General features: G+C 35.5%; 1 protein-coding gene across 1 annotated transcript; it reads left to right on the top strand.

Annotated features, from left to right (window-relative positions):
• Positions 1-208: 208 nt before the first annotated feature.
• Positions 209-21,480, top strand: LOC108761542 (midasin). Its single transcript, XM_018508150.1, has 20 exons — positions 209-351; positions 477-712; positions 940-1,185; positions 1,311-2,365; positions 2,547-5,336; positions 5,481-5,958; positions 6,583-6,955; positions 7,067-7,384; positions 7,460-7,768; positions 7,942-8,166; positions 8,256-8,384; positions 9,290-9,434; positions 9,545-9,771; positions 9,851-10,062; positions 10,305-11,296; positions 11,660-12,774; positions 13,236-17,641; positions 17,822-20,254; positions 20,562-20,802; positions 21,175-21,480. The coding sequence occupies exons 1-20, from the start codon at positions 280-282 to the stop codon at positions 21,355-21,357; spliced, it is 16,185 nt and encodes a 5,394-aa protein (XP_018363652.1). The 5' UTR covers positions 209-279; the 3' UTR covers positions 21,358-21,480.
• Positions 21,481-22,645: the final 1,165 nt, after the last annotated feature.

Below are 22,645 nucleotides of genomic sequence, written 5' to 3'. Positions count from 1 at the left end.
CCCTTCCCATCCTAGCGAAGCATTCCGCTCCGCTTGACTCGGTCGCGCGGTATACTAGTTGGAGTTGGAGCAGACAGCTCCACTCTGGGCGCTCCGTCGTGTATATAATTTTACTGTTTCATGACACAAGTAGTTTTGTTCAATCTAGACGTGATCTGGCCGTATCGACCTCCTTTTGTTGTTTGGAGGTATACACATGGTCTGATTGTAACCTGTTCGAATAATGTGCACTGCATTTTTGCAAATAATTAGTTTAACTTTCCTACAAAATAGTACAAAATGTTAACTGAGAATTTGACAATTTTCTGTGAACGAGATCAGAAATATAAACAGAGATTCTTACCTTTTGAAGTAAATATGGCTATTTTTATATTGCTTTTCCTGCAGATTTTCCTAATTATTACTTAGTAATTTTAATTCTTAGAAAATAGTATGTTTATAATAGATATAAGTGTTTAATAATTTATTTTTTACAGAAATTTAGTAAACTTAAGCCAGATACAATTTTGGAAATATTATGTGAATTTTTGATGCAACCAGAATGCACAAAAGATGTTATTGATTGTTTCCCAGAATTGTTATTAGGTCTTATTTCTGTAGCCATACCTATAGAAGATATACAATCATCAGCATTAATAGACAAGGATATTATTCATAGATTAAATTGTGTTATACTAGGAAAGCTACTTGATGTTAATCAAGATTTACTAATGTATGTATATTAATATATCAGAAAACGTATTATACCAATAAATATGTGTTGTGTTGTATAAAATTTTTATATACTTTTATAAACTTCTTACAATTAGAAAAAATTTATATTATGTGTGTGTGTAAAAATTAACTCTTAATTATTTAATTTCTAAATGTTAATTATTAGTATTCTTTATTGTGAAGAACGATTAATATATGTTGTAAAATATTTTTTTTTTATTTCAGCTATGTTTTACATTACTTTGATATTAATCCAGCTCCATTTGAACTTTTCGACGATTCTCTTGATGTAGTTATACCCCTAAAGAAACAAAACAGAAGAAAATTTTCATTTATCTCGGAAGTATCTGAGTATGACATTGTTATTGCATGTCATAGTATTTTGCAGTCTGCTATTAGCCATTTTAAGCATAAATGGAATTGGTCTAGATTTTACAAATATTTAACAAATGCAGATGACAGGGTGAAATGGTATGTATGTTACAAGAAATTTAATAATAAAAAATTCCTTCCAAAATATATGCAGTACATCTTAATACATTTTTAATTATCTATATAATTGCCGGAAAGTAAGGAATTTATTAATTTGATTTCAGGATTGCCTTAAAATGTATAGCAATAGTTTTAAACATGTCTGAATCAACAAGATTATCATGTGCGCAAACACTCATTCCAAACTTCAAAAAATTTTTAATTGATTATCAAGACAAAAGCATAAATACCAGTATTATCTGCGCCAGCTTTGAGTCAATGGAAGACATAGTTAAAAATATTTCATCTATTGTATCCGTTGGTGGCATCTTATTACCCACTCTCGACAGGAATCAGAGCACTGATAATTTAGTTCCAGTTTCTTCCACAAAAAAAAATCTGCAAAGTTTGGCCATAGCTATAGGCTCCAGGAAATGCATTTGTCTGCAAGGACCAGTTGGTTGTGGTAAAACAGCTCTGGTAGAGTATTTAGCCAGAGTTACTGGACATGACACGTCGAACTTTATTAAATTGCAACTAGGTGATCAGACTGACTCGAAGATGCTGCTGGGAATGTATAGGTGCACCGACGTACCTGGTGAATTTATTTGGCAACCAGGTGTTCTCACCCAAGCGGTTATTGCTGGAAAGTGGCTACTCTTGGAGGATGTGGATAGCACTGCCCTCGATGTAGCCAGCATCTTAAGCAATTTGATGGAAACTGGAACGCTCTGTGTACCTGGATATCGCGATACTATTTATGTCAACAGTGGATTCCAGTTGTTTGTTACGCAACGATTAATGACGTCTGTTACGGGAATTCAAAGATATGTCACGGGATCTTCAAATTTGTTGCAAAAACATTGGTTGTGCCTAAACGTAGAGCCTCTATCCACAGACGAATTAGTGACTTTAGTCCAAACGCTGTTTCCAGTATTGAATACAATTGCTACTAAAATAATAGATGTATTTTTGTTGTTTTCTGTGGGAGATCATGATAGTGAAAGTAATGCATATGATGCTATACTGTCACTGAAGATTGGACGACAGACATCAACACGAGATTTAATAAAATGGTGTTCCAGAGCTATCGTTGATTTCAATGTTTCATCATCAGATTCTCTATTGAAAATATTTCAAGATGCTCTAGATGTCTTTTGCTGTTCTGTGCATAATCAAGGTATTGGTTTCTCCCTTACGCTTCTGTTTAATCATATCACAGGATCTAAAATATATTTTAGTCTTTTTTTATCTATCAATTGTATATATATTTATAAATATTGATAAATTATTTTTATTTTCTATTTTTTAATATTTAAAAATGTTTTCAGTTGTATCATTAATCGTATTATCTTTTATAGAGCAACGATTGAATTTGGCAAAGGCGATAGCTCGTAAACTTGGCATTATAATGTTGAAGGCGGAGTACTTTTGCAATATGTATAAACCGTCCATAGACTTACTTCCTGAGCTTCTGGTAGCAGGCAGAGCAAAGTTGACTCGTAAAAAAGCACAATATGCAAGAATAGATATAGAAAAGATTAATTTTTCTTTTACAAGACCTTCTGCATGTTTACTGGAGCGCATAGCTATTTGCATCAAGCAGAAGGAGCCCGTGCTGCTGGTCGGTGAGACTGGTACTGGAAAAACAAGTTCAATTCAGTACTTAGCGAGGAGTATCGGTCATAGATTGATAGTTATAAATATGAATCAACAAAGCGAGAGCGCGGATTTATTAGGTGGTTATAAACCAGTCGATCTGAAGTTCTTAATCTCGCCTATCCGGGAGGAGTTCGAGATCCTGTTCCGTTCTTACTTCATGATCGAGTCAAATAGGAAATTTCTTGAACATATTGCTCTGTGTTACAAGCAGCAAAAGTGGAAGAATCTTATTACTTTGATGAGCCACAGTGCACATGCTGCTGTGAAGAGATTGAGAAATAAGTGTGAAAAGTACCTCGAAGATAGTACATTTAGGAAAGACACTTCAAAACATTTTAGACAAGACAAAAAATCTCAAAAGAAATCCGATCAGGACGATATCCAAGCTGATTTAAATATGCTGAAGAAGTGGGAAACGATGCTGGAGAAACTAGACAAGCTGGGAACTCAAGTGAAGAGTCAATATGCACTAGCGTTCTCCTTTATAGAGGGGAGTTTGGTCAGGGCTTTGCGAGACGGTTATTGGGTTCTTTTAGACGAGATTAATCTGGCAAATGCAGAAACGTTGGAATGTCTTTCCGGTTTATTGGAAGGTTCTTCGGAGTCTTTGTCGTTACTGGAGCGCGGTGATGGAGAACCTGTGAAAAGACATCCTGACTTTACAGTGTTTGCCTGCATGAATCCGGCCACGGATGTCGGCAAAAGAGATCTACCGGTTGGTTTGAGAAACAGATTCACCGAGTTTTACGTCGATGAGTTGATTGAGCAATCGGATCTTGAGTTGCTTGTAAGTTCTTACCTAGCAGAACTAAATTTGCCAGAGAAACATAAAGCGATCGTGAAGTTCTACTTAAATGTTAGGAAGGAAGCTATGAGTACATTGTTCGATGGTACAGCCCATAAACCACATTATAGTTTAAGAACGCTATGTCGCGCATTGTACATTTCTGCATCAAATCCTTGTGGTAATGTTTTGAGATCCTTGTATGAATCCTTCTCTTTGAGTTTTCTGACGCAATTGGATTACAATTCTTATCCAATTGTACAAAGAATGATCGCGAAAGCTATCCTTGACAACAAGAACATTAAAGAAATTCTTGGCATTCCTATACCAAAACCGAAATGCAGCCCAGGAGAAGATTACATGTATATTGAAGGATACTGGGTCCTGCAAGGCAGCTTAACACCCGAAACACCTAGCAACTACATATTGACTGATTCCGTTAAAAGAAATTTGAAAGATTTAGTAAGAGTCGTGTCAATTGGAAAAATCCCAGTTTTGTTACAAGGCGACACATCAGTAGGCAAGACCAGTTTGATTACTTATTTAGCAAAAACCACAGGACATGTTTGCGTCCGTATAAACAATCATGAGCACACAGATCTACAAGAATACGTCGGAAGTTATATCGCTGATGAAACTGGAAAATTAGTATTCAAGGAAGGTGTCCTAGTTGATGCGATGCGCAAGGGATATTGGATTATTTTGGACGAGTTAAATCTAGCCCCGAGTGATGTTCTAGAAGCCCTGAATCGAGTTCTCGACGACAACAGGGAATTGTTTATACCTGAGACGCAGCAGGTAGTTAAAGCGCACGAACATTTTATGTTATTTGCGACGCAAAATCCTCCTGGACTCTACGGTGGCCGAAAAGTTCTGTCACGAGCGTTCAGGAACCGATTTATAGAATTACACTTCGACGAGATACCGCCAAATGAATTACAGATAATACTTAATCAGAGATGCAGTATGCCAGAGTCGTACTGTAAACAAGTAATTAACGTAATGACAGATCTTCAAACAAGACGTAAAAGTACGGCGGCTTTCGCTGGTAAAAAGGGATTTATAACTTTACGAGATCTATTTCGTTGGGGCGAAAGGTATAGATTAGCACCTGACATAGGCAACAAACTATATGATTGGAGTCAACATCTGGCGGACGAGGGCTATCTCGTTCTCGCAGCTAAAGTCCGCAAAGTAGAAGAAGCAGATGAAATAAGACAAGTAATAAGAAAACATTTAAAAAGAGACGTGGATCCCGATAACTTGTTCACGCTAAACGACAAGACTTCACCAGTTACAAGGCACATTTTGGAGGAGATCCTGAAGAACAATATTTCTGGTTTCAGCCACATTGTATGGACTTATCACATGCGTCGAATAGCGGTTTTGATGAAGAAATCCTGTCAATTTAAGGAACCGGTGTTGCTGGTCGGAGAAACTGGTGGAGGCAAGACCACAGTCTGTCAATTAATCGCAGCTATCAACAGCCAAGCTATGCGTAGCGTGAACTGCCATATGCACACCGAATCGTCCGATTTTCTAGGAAATTTGCGACCTGTTCGAGATCATGTCGAGGATGATCAGAAGCTCTTCGAATGGGTGGATGGTCCTTTGATAAATGCTATGCGTAACGGCGATCTATTTTTAGCTGACGAAATTTCGTTGGCTGATGATAGTGTTTTGGAACGATTAAATTCACTCTTAGGTACGTATAAGTAGGAAATAGATGCCAAATACAAATCATGTACATGTCTTTATATGTGTATATAATTATTATAAAAAAAGATTTACAGGATCGATTTATCTAATTATGAAGTTTATTTATGATATATTTAATCTTTTTGTACAGAACCGGAACGTAGTCTTTTATTGGCTGAGAAAGGAATCGAATCTTTGCACGGTGAAGAGAACACCGTGATCGTGGCTGACGAGAAATTCGTATTTGTCGGGACCATGAATCCTGGTGGTGATTACGGTAAGAAGGAACTCTCGCCGGCCTTACGAAATCGCTTCACTGAAGTATGGTGCGAGGGTTGCATGGCCAGGAGCGATCTACGTGATATAATAATACATAATCTTTGCATTGATTTGCAAACGAGAGAGTCCATCGCCAATGCAATATTGAGGTTTACTGAATGGTTACAAACCACCGAAGTGGGCAAGAAGCTTACTGTGAGCATACGAGATGTGCTCACTTGGGTAAATTTTATAAACGTGTCAACTGATGGCACCTTGTTATCGAAACTAACGATCGGAGAAGCATACTATCATGGTGCTTGTCTTACGTACATCGATAGTCTTGGATCTAGTTCCACAGGTTCGGAGAGGTAAGTGTTATTAACGCATAAAATTATTTTCTTTAATTAAAATAATATTACTTTTATTAAAATAATTTATTAATTTAAGTTAGTGTGTAGTTTTGTTGCTCCAAGAGTAAATCTAATAAGTAAAATGTCTATGTAAGTCTCCGCGGTTGTTAGTGCATGAATAATATACATTCATAAGATATAAAATAAGATATAATTCAGAAACAATTGTAATATATAACTCTTATCAAACGAAGTTATGGGAAACGTTTCGACTTTGGATTTAAATCCTTTCTAAGGAAGGTAAGTACAAGTAGTTTATACTTGAATACATATTTTACGCATTAACAGTTGCAGAGGCTTATATTATATATAGACATTTATATTATATATTTATATCGTGTATATTGTATATAGACATTTATACCATGTATAGACACTTTAACTGTATTCATTTCTAGTTGTACTCAAGTTCCGACATCTTAATTTTGTACATAACTATTTAACCATATTAGTTTTAAGTCTAATATTTAATAAATCTTCTCGATGAAGAATTAGTTTCAATATAAATATTTATTTATTTTAATGTACATAATATATAAAAAAAATTTCAATGCTCTCTAATCGGTTGTTATTTATTTTCAGTATCAGCAAATTAAAAGACTTTACAGAGGCTGCTCTCCGATTTATTAAGTTGGAGATTGAAAATACAATGAAATCTGAACTTAACATGGAAGCACCTGTTATAAATGAAAATGTCGTTGTAGATGCTTCAGACATATTTGGGATACTACCGTTTTATATTAAAAAGGGCCCCTATATTTTTTACGAGAATCATACATTTACATTTACAACTCCGACTGCAAAATTGAATACATTAAAGCTGCTAAGAGCATTGCAGTTAAATAAACCGATTCTTCTGGAAGGAAGTCCAGGTGTAGGAAAAACAAGTCTGGTTTCTGCACTCGCGAAAGCCACAGGGCATACTTTGCTCAGAATCAACTTAAGCGATCAAACGGTATTACAAAAGGGTGCATTATTTTTATCATATTCTAAATAATAAATGTGTAACTTATTTTATCGGAAATACGACTTACTTTATTGGAAATTAAATAATGTTGTTCTACAGGATGTATCAGATTTGTTTGGTGCCGATCTTCCCGTAGAAGGCGGGAAAGGTGGTGAATTTGCATGGCGCGATGGTCCATTTTTGCGAGCTTTGCGTGCTGGATATTGGATTCTGCTCGATGAGCTAAATCTAGCCTCGCAATCGGTCCTGGAAGGCCTTAATGCATGCTTTGACCACAGAGGAGAAATATACGTTCCCGAATTAGGAAAGACATTTTCAGTCAAACCTGGTACAAGGTTGTTTGGTTGTCAAAATCCCTTGCGGCAAGGTGGAGCCAGACGAGGCTTACCAAGATCCTTTTTAAATAGATTTACTCAGGTACATTCTGAACATTGTGTGTGTGACAATGCTACAAAAATAATTTCTATAATCCGAAATCTACTGTTCTTGCAGATTTCTGTAACTACATTAATGGAAGACGATTTGAAGTTTATACTCAGTGTGCAATTTCCACAACTTCCTATAGAATTGATCAATCACATGGTGCAGTTCAATAATAAATTAGCGTCAGAAGCTGGCATTGTATGGGGACATACTGGTTCTCCATGGGAAATGAATCTTCGAGATATTATCCGATGGTGCGAGACGACTATTGAAGCAGCTTCTAACGAATTTCGCGATAATAAACAATATTTTAATCCAGGTGACAGTATAGAGCTCATTTATGTTAACAGAATGAGAACTAATGAAGATCGACAAAAGGTAAGTCGTGGTCATTGTTATAAAATTATATTCAAAATAGCGAAAAATAACAAAGAAAAATTAGTATTGAATAGTATGGAAGGAAATCGTTTTTATGCTTATTAAAATACAATATGTTAAATTCTAATATTATAAAAATACAATGCTATCCATATTTTGGATTTGTTTTGCAGGTCTATCAGATATATCAAGAAATGTTTTCGTCCGAAAAATATCCTCTTCCACCTAATCAACTGCCTATGCATATCACAACAGACAAATTTGTCATCGGTGAAGTGATGTTAAGTCGGAAAAATTGTAGCGAGCCCCAGGACTTTAATTTGTTAGTACTTAGAGATCAGAAAAGAACTTTGAAGAGTCTCATGCAGTGCGTTAAAATGAATTGGATGTCCATACTTGTTAGTTTATTCATAAATATTATATTCTTGAATACTTTCTATTAGAATTCCATCTTTAGCTAATTTCAAGATCAAATTTACTATTATAGGTTGGTACTTCAGGTAGCGGGAAAAGCAGTGTGGTTCGTTTACTTGCTGCTTTAACAGGCCAAAAACTGAGATCAATTACCGTAAATTCTGCGATGGACACGACAGAGATATTAGGTGGCTTTGAACAGGTAAGTGAAACAAATATTTAATATTAATGTTGGCTAAATGCTAATGTGTTTATCAGAAAGCCGCTCACCTTTTATTATCTGAAGAGCCGTTCACCTTTTATTATCCGAAGAGCGATCATTCTCTGCTTGCTCTCACGAGTCATAAACTTCCTAAGAAATTTAACGATTTAATATAGCAGTTTACATTTGCTGCGTTCCATATAACGCTCATAACGCTCGTGGAATTAATTTATCTTTGTTTATCAAATGTTTATTAAAAGAACGCAATGTGTTTATTAAAAGGACAAATAATGCTTGAGAGCGTTACAAGCGTTAAGTGGAACATATTGTGCATAGCTTGTCGTTGATATCTGCATTAGCAAACTATGATTTTGGTTCTACTAGTTTTTTCAATTTAATGACAACAGTACCTTGAACCAATAGAATTTCTTTATTAAAATCGTTATAGTTACTAAATATAAAAGAATTTTCTTTAATATGTTTTACCATTATTAAAAATTCATTTTTTTTTTAAATAAATATTAATATTCTCTAAAATCATTAAATATACATATATCGCCATATTTTTAAAGTATGTAATATTTATTTCGCTATATTTAAAATATGCAATATTTTATTAATTTAATAAAAAGAACGTATTACTTTTATTTTTAATGCGTAACGTTTTATATACATTTAAATATAATACATTCTGTTTTTTTCTTTCTAAAAGAATACAATTTTGCTCGTATATTTTATATCATTTCACTGCCGATTTACAGCGGTGTTTCAGTTTTTATCAAGTTCAGTGTTTTTATCAAGTTCTCTTAAAAATTCTTAATAATAATACTTTACCCTCTGATGAGGTTATTAACAATAATTCGTTATGTGATGACAATTAATCATTTATTTTCTTATTATTTTAGACGGACTATAATCGGCATCTTGAAGAACTATTTAAGCACGTAGCGACTTTACTTATCGAGAGTCTGCAAACAAAGATAACTATTGACAAATTGGAGCAAGTTACCGAACTTCATGAACATTTGGAGCAAGTGCGACATTTATTCGGTAAGTAAAACGAGATCGCTAGAAAAGGCTTTCTTTCTAATGGCAAACGAGGAAACCTAATTTCCTATATTGGAATAAGATCTTATCACTTGTCGTCCATTTATCGCCAGATGAAAACGTCGAAGGTAGAACAATGGCTGTAGAAACCAAATTATTCTTACATAAAATCGAGAAATTATCGAAATTAGTATCGGCAATGAAGCTTTGGGAACCTTCTTGCGAATCGGAGCTACAAAATATCGAGTCGAGGCTGAGGAATTTGTCGATTTTCGTCGAACAAGATAAATGCTTGAATGCTGGTGGAAAATTCGAATGGGTAGACAGTGTATTAGTAAAGGTATTCCATCAATAACATGCTTTTATAGATTTTCTTATCAAAGGAAAGAGCTACATTTCCATTATTATCTATTATATAGTGCTTGCAAGATGGTACTTGGCTACTCATCGATCAAGTTAATCTATGTAGCCCCGCTGTATTAGACAGACTTAATGGATTGTTAGAACCAAACGGTGTTCTCAGTATTGGCGAACGAGGCATTGACAGCAATGGTAATGTTGTTACTATTAAGCCGCATGAAAATTTCCGCCTATTTCTAACCATGAATCCCCGATACGGCGAAATTTCCAGGTAATTTATCTCTCGATATCTGTAAGTCAATAATCTAACACAGATGAAATAAAAAAAATTTGCAAAATAGCAACTTTATATTGCAAAGAATATTTAAAAAAATATGCGATATACACTCAATATATATAATCATAAAGAAGATTTAAAATCATTTTACGAATTCCGGGGAAATTGTATTAATTATATCGTAATAGCATAATTTACCATTATCGCGTAATACAAGTCATGATTGATAATTTTAGAGCCATGCGTAACAGAGGTGTCGAGATTTATATGCTCGGCTCGAAGGAGAACGTCGACAAGGATGTAATCGATTTCAACTCACTGTTGTTTAACGCCGGTATTACAAAATCTGCGCATCGGGATGCATTACTAGAGATCTACGACAGAATATCGGAAGAGATTGCCTGGGATCAATTCAATGTGGTCGATTTGTTGCACACTGCGTTCTTGGTGAAACAACGATTGCTACGTGGATTTTCTGCGGAACAATCGATCAGGAACGCATGCATTGATGTCTATATAAAACCTAGACCATCGAGAGATCCGCGATTCAGAGAACATCTGACTTCTTTGATCGATGAAACTGTTGAGCGACGTATCACGTGCGATGAAGAAATTTCGGTGATCGATTTGAATGCTGCCACATGGAGCGTGAGAAATTTGCAAGATAATTCAAGACTCGTTATAATTAGACAACAAGGCTTGTTGTTAAACGCCGCTGTTCAGATATACGAATCCTCTCTAAAATCTGATTCAGGAAATATCGGAGGAAATATTATTACAACGAAGTCATTGAACGACTTTTGTGGTCTTAAAGAGGATGAAAAGTTTACGTTGGATGTTGACGTTGCTGATATATTGCCATATCTTCTTTTGAATTTCTACGAACAATCCTCGCGAGATGACGCACCACTCAGAAAGGAATTAATTTCGAAAATGCTGCAAGGAAAAGCGATATTTGATGATCTTGAGCATAAAAGTGCGCTAATGGCGAAAGTAATCGCACTATATTGTTCCGAATCGGCAAATGCAAGAAGTTCATTACCATGGGATTTGTGGCAGCTCGTTGGAAGAACAAGCGATAACGATAATAATACTTGCAGAGACACGAACAAATTATTATTGTTGTTATATGCATACAGTATGATTCTAAAAACAGATATGTCGCCAAAGAAAACGGAGAATAAAGACTTAATATCCATAAAACTGTACTCTAGCGTTGTAAATGAAGGTAAATATTCTAGATTAAATTATAATGAATGAATTAATATCTAATAAGTAATATCTAACTTAATTTTATATCAACGTATCTTGAAGTGAAGAATATAACAGTTATTTTTTAAGAAAATGAAGTTGCAAAGTGCAATTAAGTCAAATCATAAATAGAATACAATGTTTAATTTCTAAACTGCTATAGTAAAATGGATCTTACTCGATATATAAAACAATTTACTTTATAAATAAAAATTTGTGCTTTTAATTTGTAAGAGTATCTGTTCGATTTATTATTTATCACTTTTAGTTGTCATTTTTCAAGGTACGATTTTTATTGGACAGACTATTATTATATATTAACAGAATTTTTCACTTACAGGTAAGCTATTTTCACAATTAAAAAACCAACCGCTTATAACGTACTTTGTGCAGTTCCTTGAAAAAGCGAGGTCTTGTATTAATGCGATTTTACAAGATGTAAATATAAATATCGAAGAGTACATTAATTTAAGAAAAGAATTGAAATGGTTCACGAGATTCGAAAGACTAGGCGAATTTACACTTATAGACAAAACGGAAAAGTCTAAGGGTGTATTTACGAATTTGGATCGGATTTCTGTATTATTAAGCGTACATTATAAATGGCTATTGAAGTTCTTACGCAATCTAAAATCTTTGAGCAACGAAACTATGAGCGAAATCAAACAGTTACGGGATGTTGTGGACCATATAAATAATCAGTTGGAGTCTGTATACGATCCTATTAAAAAGATATCCAAGAAAATCAAGAAGTATTTGACACTTCCATCGCCTCACTCCACGGAAATCAGTATGGAAGTGCAATCGAAGCTGATGAGACTAACGAAAGATTTTGATGTGAGGGATGAAGGAGGTAGCACCCTGAAACAAGAACTGAAGATCATATCCGTGCAGATGAAGGACACACTAGCGATGAGACAACAAATGATCTCTTTATGGAGCGACGTTTACTCCAGAAAGTTGATCGATGAAACGACGTTGCGGATCGTTCACGAGGTAGAGCGATTCTGCGACGAGAGTCACATTCGTCTACGAGTTCCTGCGGAAGTCGAGGATATTCTGAACAGAGTACACTCTCTTCCGAAGAAGGAAATAATGCAGTTGAATGCGAGGATACGTTTGTGGCCGATTTATGAGTACGTGTTTTTGTCGCTCACTTGTACTTTGCAGGGAAAGATGTGTCGGGAAGTAACAATTTCCGATGTCGCTTTGACGGAATGCCTTGCGAAATTCACGGATGTAGTCAGCATACCGAGCGATCTGATGGGTTTGCTGAGCGCAATGGCTGGAGTCGAGCGAGGATCAGAGCTGTTGTTGCTGCCGGAACTGTTCTGCTGCCTCGCACAATTCGTTCAACGATCTCATGCTTTTAAGGGTACGAGTCGTCTTTTGCACTGGCGCGGTATAACAGAAGAGGATATAGAGAAATCAATAACTTCCTACGTCGAATCCAAGGTTTGTGTTTTAGTCTTATAATAAAATGAGAAATTTTGAAAAAATGTTTCGAGAGATAATTAACATGTTGAAGAATAAAATTTAACGAAGTATATCTACGACTGTGTTATATAAAATAATTATACATATTAATTATGTTTTAAATATTTTCTAATAATTAACAATTTGAGTCTATGACTCCTAAAAATTAAATATTAATAATTTCTATACAGGATCCCCCTTGAAGTTACAAAACTTTTGTCTAAAGCATTTTTCCCTAAAATGCACTTGTTCAAAAGATATTTAAGGTGGCCAATTAAAATGGGACACCCTATATAAGATTTGTATATATGTTATTATATAGAGAGAAATTACTAATATTTAATTTTTAACACTCAAATTTTCTCGTTTAAAAATATATCACGTTATAACTTATTTATATTATGTATTTATATTATATTATTTATATTATTTATTTATAGATAGAATGCCATGTCGGTGGATCGGTTCTCTTGAACCTAGTATTGCAACTAATGTTAAACAAAACCAGCCAGGAGAAAGAAAAGAATGTTCTTCCCGCGATTGCACTCGGAACATATACGGCGCAAGTGAATCAGTTACAATTATTAAATGAGATTTTGTGGAGAAATAGTATCTCGTTAACAAATAAACGATGCAATCCAAACAATAGCGATTTGGCAACATTAAAATTTTATTTGCATTTATATTCATCCGCAATCCACAAAATGAATATGGAGCATGACATAAAAAAACTAACTGGAAATTGCGCGGACGATATCAAATTCAACGACTATTTCAAGTCGGTCGAAGAATTGCATGAAGCATATAACGAGATAAATATCATTGATGATGAGAATGAAGAAGAAAGTTTTTCTAAAACGCTTCAACGAGGGAAAGGGTGGATGATACTTGGTTATATACAATTAATGCTCTTTGGAAATTTAGATCTTATCGATCCCGTGCATAAAGTGGAACTGAAGCTGCAATATCTAGAGGAAGACATCGACGATTTTAGAAAAATGATATACGTTACAATGTTGCAAGATCGTATTCTGGGAATATCAGCAGCGAACGAGCATCCGAGATTTGCAGAGATGAGAAACTGCGAGAAGCGCTTGCTGAAGACGAGAGATGATCTCAACTGTCTGAGAGCGTTTAGGCCAGCGTCTGTCAATTTCGCCTCGCTCAGCAAGGATAGTGCTGATTTCAGGAACAGAGTAGGTTCTTACACGTTAGTGAAAAAGCACATTAACAACCTGTATATGATCGCAGACGAAATCAGTCGAGATTGTGAATTAACCGATTTGACAATTGCGGAGACCATTTCGCGAGAAGCGGAAATCTGGGGCTTATCAGTGCAACGATTCGCCGAGCAGATCAAAACAAAATACCTGTCGGCTTATCCAGATGTGATTCTTCCGTTGTTGACGGCGCTGGCTCAGTTAAATCATGGCGTTTTCATACTGATTAACGAGATCCGACGGCTGATATCTCTGCGTAAAAGTGGAGAAACCGATCTCGAATCTTTGATATACAACTTGATTCGATTCCCAACAATCGGCTGGCAGCAAGAGAATCTTTTGAATCTGAGTGGTTTATGCGTTTCCACAAACATGAGGAGTCTAATTGGCAAGAGTTCATGCTCTACGGACACGTTTGTCAGAATGCAAGAGCAGTTCCGAATATTCAAGTCGGGTTTATATGAATTACACAATCACGTGATTCTTAACAAAGGTCTGACTAAGCCACTATGGCGAGACATGAACGAACTATTACAGCAAATAGTTCTGATCTGGAAACAACAACAACTGGAGGAAGAGAAACGAGCCGCAGAGAGAGACAGTCTATACAAAAATAAAATTGAGAGTCACGACACATTGACGGAGGAAGAAGAGCTTGCTCTGGAAGTTCGCAAGCTATTTCCATCATATCGTGAAAAGGACTTTAACGACATAGAGGATGAGTCGCAACCCTCCCTCGATGAGAAGAGTATACCAACCCAATTGGACGAAACAGAGTCAAACTTCAGCGGTCTTGTCACCAAGGATGACATCAGGGAGATCCAACAGATCCACTCGAATATCGTCACATCCTTCATCGCGACCAAGTGGATATGCAACAGTTCTGCTTTAACAAGTTCAACGAATTACATCGGGTCTCTGATTCAAAGATACAATACGGTATACGAAATGCTCGATAACATACTGCCGAGTTTGAGCGAAGGACTCGCAGTCAAACTATACAATAGTTTAAACTTTTTGGTTACTTTGGGGCTGCAAGCGAGCCAAGAGAAAAGCGCGGATCGGATTTTGCAAGAAAACACATGGTCCGAAGGACGAATGAGAGCGTACGATTTCTACAAAGACTGCAATGTTGAGGAAGTGAAGCAGTGCTTACCGTTGTGCGAAAATATCCTAAATCATGTTGATAATCTGCTAAAGGAATGGCCAGAACATCCTACTCTGAGATCGATACGATGTATAATAGAAAGGATTTACACATTTTCGGTCACTTCACCTGTTTCCAGATTTCTAACAGGTTTGGAGTTACTGCTTGTCAAGATGCATCAATGGGAGGAGAACGCACACAGTGGCGTCAGCATGACGGACCATGTGTTAAAGTTAACGCAACAGATAATATATTGGAGAAAGCTGGAGTTGTCTTGCTGGAAGGGTTGTCTCGATGCAACATACGAGAATCTCAGATCGGATACGTCCAAATGGTGGTTCTTCTTGTATGCGTTGATTGAGAGTTACGTTACGAGATCTGAAAAGGATAATGTTCGGGAAACAAATGATGAGCCTATCACCAAGCAAAAGTTGATAGAATCGCTAGAGCATTTCATGAACCAGTCGTCCCTTGTCGAATTCGAATCGCGCTTAGATCTTCTCTTGACGTTCCACTGTCATGTATATTATTTTGACAATAGTAACAACAAGAATGAACTTTTGGCCATATTGTGGAATGTGTACAATTATTACAAACAGTTCGTAGATGATGTGAACGCAAGAATCGCCGTTTTAAAAGCGCCCATCGAGAAGAAGTTGAAGGACTTTGTTAAAATTGCGCGATGGAACGACATTAGCTATTGGGCTGTGAAGGAAACAGTTGAGAAAACGCATCGAACTCTGCATAAATTGGTAAAGGAGTTCCAGAATGCCCTAAAGCAAGCCGTGTCTTCTTGCTTGACTGTTAAATCGGGATCTTACAGTACAGAGATGAGCAAAGGCATCTGGGATGATAGGGAACATCATAAGCACATAATGAGACCTGAAGATTTTCTCGTAACAAAATCTTCGCAGTCTGTAGACATGAAAGCACAATTTACAAGCGAACTTATTACGTTACTAACGAAGGCCAGAAAGGCTTCTTGTATATGCAAGGAAATAATCCTGGTAAATTCTTATCCGAATGTACGAAAAGAATTCGAAAATTTTATTGAAAGCTACATGGAGCAGAGCGTACGTCTTCGGGAAATAAACATCGATAGAAGTCTACCGAAGAATAAGCAGAAATCTCAGGCGAAGAGTATCTTGCAACAGAAGAAAATGACGCTCGCCAATTACTTCAAACAATTGACCCAAATGGGTATATCTTATCGCACTGGTATATTGACATTGAAGAATAATGCGGATAAAGTAATAGATTTTACAGTATCACCTTTGGATCTTTCCACAATTGGTCAGTATTTTAAACTGAAGAAAGCCGACCAGAATATGCTGACGCAGTGGAAAGGCTGCGATAAATATTATTATAAATCTCTTATCAGATTAAACGCTCTCAATGCGATGCTCAGCACAAATCAGACTGACTTAGGATTGCAGAATATAGAACGTTGCCGAGGATATTCCGCGCACTTGATGCTGATAGCCCACATGCAGAAGATGACAATCGTTCAGTCATTCGATCGTTTCTCGTCACTTCGCGCACAGATTTTAAATTTGTCCGAAACACGCGAGCAAGATTTAAATATGCTAAGACAGAACAGAAGCGATTCAACGAGTAACGACTCATTCATGAAACGCGTAGAGAGCCTGAAGGCACTGCTGATTACGTTGGAAGTTGGATTTGAACAACTGCTGCTGTTTCTGCAATGCTGTCCCGTGGAATCATCGAGTGATCCGAATAGAGCCAAACTTACGTTGGACGCAAATGCGCTTCCTATAATTGCCGCCTCTCAAAATGATGAGATTTGGAAGAATGCAAACGCTATGTTGAAGGATAGTTTAAATTCAGTAAAAGCTACTGCGAAACGTTTTCACACATTATTTATGCCATTGGAAGTCTTATCGGTAGATCATTTTGAACATTCTACTCATATTTCATTTATAAGTTCAAAGCACTTTGAATTCTTGGAGCAATGCTGTGCTACAATCAAAGACTTAAGAGCGCGATTTAAGAATATAAAACTATTATTTAAGAATTTGGATGTTGTGCATCCTATTTGGGAAAGTATAGCGTTTTTAGACACGAAGATGGAATACTTCCTTCAGGATGATGGCATGCTATTCAAAAACTTGCGAACATCCACAGATATTGAAAATGGAGAGCAATTAAAAAAAGAAAATCACACTATCGAACAATATGAATCAGATTTAAAACATTTAATAAATATAATATTGCTTGTAATACAGAAGAAATTTAAAGATATCAAGGAAGATATGTTGCATATGAATAAAGAACCGAGTGAGGAGAATAATATCAACATAGAGAAAGAAGAAAAATTAAACCTTGTGAAACTTGTTGAATTGCTCGAACGGGATATAAAGAATGAATTAAAGCTGGCTGATATATACAATTTATTTTCCAATCTTTTGTTACTAATACGTGAATTCGACGATCCGCAATCAACAAATCATTGTATCAGGTAACAATAATTCTATTTAATATTGACAATGTTTCTTTTGTTGACAGAATCATTCAATACTTTATTAAAAAGAAGTATATTATTTTTCTATGAATAAAAATATTAATAAAATTTTGCTAACATGAGATAGAAGCTACAAATTTCACAAAATTAATAAATATCTATTATTATTTCTTTCAGGTTGCTCCTAAAGTGTTTACCTCTGTTGGAACAATATATCTTGCTCGTTCAATTTTATTTAAACGAGCAGGTAGCGTCATTCCGTATTACATGTAAAATATTGTACCTGCAATTAAACGTATTCTTAGATTTGGCTGCAAATGGGTTCTGTGTGCCAAAAGATTTAGATCTCGAGGAAAGCGAAATGAACGAATCGGAAGAAAAGACAGAAAAAGGTGGAATGGGTTTAGCCGAAGGTGAAGGAACAAAAGACGTTTCCGATAGAATAGAATCCGAAGATCAACTTGAAGATGCAAGACCTGCGGATGAAGAACGAGAGAAACAAGATGATAAAACTTGTAAGGAAGAGGAGAAAGGAATCGACATATCTGAGGATTTCGATAGCAAGCTTCAAGATATGGAAAAGAATGACAATGATGAAGAGCAGAGTAACGATGACGAAGAAAATGATTTGGATAAAGAAATGGGAGAAACTGAAGAAGGTGCCGAGCAGCTTGATAAAGAAATCTGGGGCGACGATCAAGAAGAATCCGAAGAGGATAATCAGCAGTCAGAAAACGAGAATGAAGAGGAAGGTACAGGCGAACAAATCGGTGAAAAAGAAATGGGTGCGAGGGATGATAACGGTAAGAAAAAACAAGATGATGATGATAATACGAATCATGACGAAAATCGGCAAGAAGAAAATAAAAAGGAGATTAATGAATTGAATGAACCAGAAGTAGATGAGGATCATATTAATCCTTATCACGGCAAATTTCAACCTCAACCGGAACCCGAACCGCTTGACTTACCGGAAGACATGAATTTGGATGAAAACGGTAAGGAAGACAACGGTGGCGAGGATGAGAATCCATTTGATATCGATGAGATGAAAAAACCACCATTAGAAAAGCAAGATATAGAACTCGAGAAAGAATCTGAAGAGACTAAAGAAAATGATCCTGAAGATAATTCTAGTGAGGACGAGGACGACAACAGTAACACCGGTAAGGAAAATCAGGCACATAAAATGGAAGAGCTTGAAACTAATAAGGAAGCTGAAGAAAAAAATGATCAGAATGCAGAAGCTGAGAACAAAGACGAGGAGCAGAATCAGGATAAAGAAGTGGAAGAAGAACAACTACAAGAAAAGACAGCACCGAGCGCAAATGATGCGAGCAAAGAAATGGATGCTGCACAACAAATTGAAGAAGCGACGGAAGGTTCACGTGATACAGTAGCGCAACAATCGGATACGAAAGATCAACAGGAAACTTCATCAGAGAATACTCAAGAGGACAATATTGATAAAGGCACAGGCCAGTCACAATCGGTACAACAGGAGAGCGGGCATTCAGGATCATCTAAGCAGGAAACTGTTTCGGCACCGCAAAATAACACTATGACAAAACCAGTCGAGAAGAGAAAGAATTTGAGTGAGAGTAACGAGGATCGCAGTCTGTTGGACAGATTTGAGTCGACGCTAAAGAAATTAAAAACGACCTACACGCAAGACGAAGTATCGACGGATGAAAAAGATGATACAAGCAATGCTGATGGCAATAAAGCTGAGATGGCTCAACACATTAAGGATTCCGAAAAATTCGACGATTACACGCTCGATGCCGCAACGGAAGATCAGGTCAAACAACAAGCTTCTAACATGGATGAGGAAGAGAAAAAGGACGACACTATAGACGTAGAAATGCATGAAGATAAGGAAAATGATGTGACGCATGATAAAATAAATGAGCACAAACCCGAAAAAATCTCTGAAATTGCAGATAACCAATCCAAAAAGGATTCCGATGGTAAAAGAAACATGGAGAACAATCAAATAGAGACAACGGTTGAATTAGAAGGAGAAACAGCAGAGACGATGAAAGTGGAAAGAGGAAAAGAATCTACATTTCATACGATGGAATGGAATATCGAAGAAAATGATCTTAGCTCCGATTATGTGGAAAGAAAGCGATTCGAAATGGAAAGAATGTTGGATGAATGGACACAAGTGCCTTCCACAGAGGAAGCTACAGCTGCATGGAATTGTTTGTGTTCAGTTACAGATGCAGCTGCTAGGGATTTATCCGAAAAATTAAGATTGGTGTTGGAGCCCACGCAAGCATCGAGACTGAAGGGTGATTATAAGACGGGTAAACGTATCAATATGCGAAAAATCATTCCTTATATAGCTAGTCAATTTCGCAAGGATAAAATCTGGCTCAGACGCACGAAACCCTCGAAACGTGACTATCAGATCGTCCTCGCATTAGACGATTCCAGCAGCATGGCAGATAATCATTCGAAAGAATTGGCGTTCGAATCCTTGTCGCTGATTAGCAAGGCTATGACATACCTTGAAGTGGGACAACTTAGTGTCATAAGCTTCGGGGAGCAAGTAAAAGTATTGCATCCTTTAGGAGAAGCTTTCACAGAACAAAGTGGATCTAGGTATTTTTATATAATTCCTATAAATTTTTAATATTTAATTAAAAATAAAAGTTGAATATACAGGATGTCTCGATTTTTTGCCAATCACTTTTGTATAGATAGAGCGGACTAAACTGAGTCGAAAAGTCCTCTACCATTTTACAATTTTCGCAATAGTTAACAAGATATTAATTACTAAAAATTGCAAAATATTGCAATATAAAATTACAACTGTTTAATCTTGTTTTACGTAGGATAATCCTATTTGATTTTATTCAATAATATAATTAGAATTTTACATTTTACTTAAGATTTTTTCTATTTACAGGCTAATACAAGAAATGAGGTTTGATCAAAAAAAGACGATGATTGGACAATTAGTCGATTTTACAGTAGATATGTTCGACAGTCAATGTGCTTCATCTGACAATGCTAAACTGTTGGTAGTATTATCGGATGGTAGAGGAATATTTTCAGAAGGAAAAGAAAAAGTGAATTGTGCTGTCAGGAGAGCCAGACTTGTAGATATTTTTCTAGTATTTATAATAGTCGACAATCCAATTAATAAGGTAAGTTTTAATCATATTTAAAAATAATTAAGGACCGGTTATTACATCTTCGAATAAACTATGTGATAATTTATCTAATTGATAAACAAGAGTAAAAGTGTAAGACCCGATTGCACCAACATTACTTTGACTTTAAGCGAGGCTTAAAACTCACTCTTTCTCTCTTTAAAGTTGAGAGAAGGAGAGATGGAGTTTTAAGTCTCGCTTAAAGTCAAAGTAACGTTGGTGCAACCGAGCCTAAGAGCATAAGAGGGTTAAAAGATGGATGACCCAGCCTAAGTTAATAATTACCGCGATAATAATAGTTCTGTCTAAATACTATTAAAAACATGTTTAAAAAATTATTATTAATGGCCTATTAATTTTTTTCAGGATTCAATATTGGATATCCGTATGCCTGTATTTGAAAAAGGAAAATTATTAGGAATTCGATCGTATATGGATAATTTCCCATTTCCTTTCTATATGATTCTTAGAGACATAAACACATTACCGGGTGTGCTGAGCGATGCTTTACGCCAATGGTTTGAAGTAGTCGGAAAAATTGATACTTAAGAGAGCTATAATAATTTCAAATATTCAGACTTAAGAAATTAGTTTAAGTCATAAAAGTTGAACTTTAGGTATATAAAACTAATTAGCTATATAAATAAATATATATAAGTATATATGTATATATGTAAGATACGCCTTTTATGTCAGAGTGTCTCTATGCATATGTATGTGTGTATTATCATAATATATCACAAGCTTTTAGATATATTTTTAAACGAAATTGTTAAAAATATAAATACGTTTTAGTAATAAAAAAATTCTTTAGTGAATCATAAAATCTTCTGATATTTAAATAAAAATTAACTTTGCACAACTAAGGGTCTCTTTCATTAACTTCTGATTAATTAATCGAAAATTAATCGAAGATTATAATTCGATTACAAACAGAAGTGCCAAAATAGCAGTTTAATTTATCACGTCTCTCCTTTCCTCTTCTGAAACAAATTTTCAGCTCTCACGTTGGCAATCATGATGATTGAGTTAACCATCGATTAGCGTTAATCGAAATTGGTGAAAGAGACTAATAGCGAATGCAGTCATTTGCATTACACTAGATTAGACGGTTTAGGTTTTTAGTACATGCACGACAATGAAGTAGCAAATACAGCGATGTAGCAGAAGATGGATACATAATTAATCTTGCATACTAAAAATTATTATAAAATTCGTAAAGTTAAATGTAAAAGCATGTATTAGGTGTTAAACTTAATTCCTGCCGTTTTTCGTCTCCAAAATTGATTTGTTTTGAAGGGAAATACCTTAATCAAAGTATTATTAATAAAGTATTATATTAATTAGTAATAAAGTAGAAAATGGAGGAAATTACTTTGATTAAGGTATTCATTTATCTTCCCTTCGAAACAAATCAATTTTGGAGACGAAAAACGACAGGAATTAAGTTTAACATCTAATAAATATTTTAAACGATTAAACAATTAATGTTATTATCACGTTATTTAAAGAAATATTCACATATTATTTCATTGTCAAAGATGTATTATACCAATGCATTTAAGTACTTTATATAAAGTCTTTTAATGAATACTAATCCAGTATATAATGAGAAACCAAGTCATACACAATAGTATGGACCGAATTCACTATAAGTTACATAAGTTGTGTTTCAAAATTTACTGCCAGTACTGAAAATTTCTAGTTTACATTACTACAGACTTTCAATACTGGCGATAAATCTTGGAACAGCTCAATAATATGATTAAGATGGATATAATTAGGCTAATATTAAATTGGTTGTCTTCTGTTCATCTTCTGCATTAAATCTAACTTA

The sequence above is a fragment of the Trachymyrmex cornetzi genome, unplaced genomic scaffold (assembly GCF_001594075.2).
Source record: "Trachymyrmex cornetzi isolate Tcor2-1 unplaced genomic scaffold, Tcor1.1 scaffold25, whole genome shotgun sequence".
Classification (NCBI taxonomy): Eukaryota; Metazoa; Arthropoda; class Insecta; order Hymenoptera; family Formicidae; genus Trachymyrmex; species Trachymyrmex cornetzi.
Note: the sequence above shows the minus strand (reverse complement) of the source record. Positions and strands in the feature narration are given on the sequence as shown.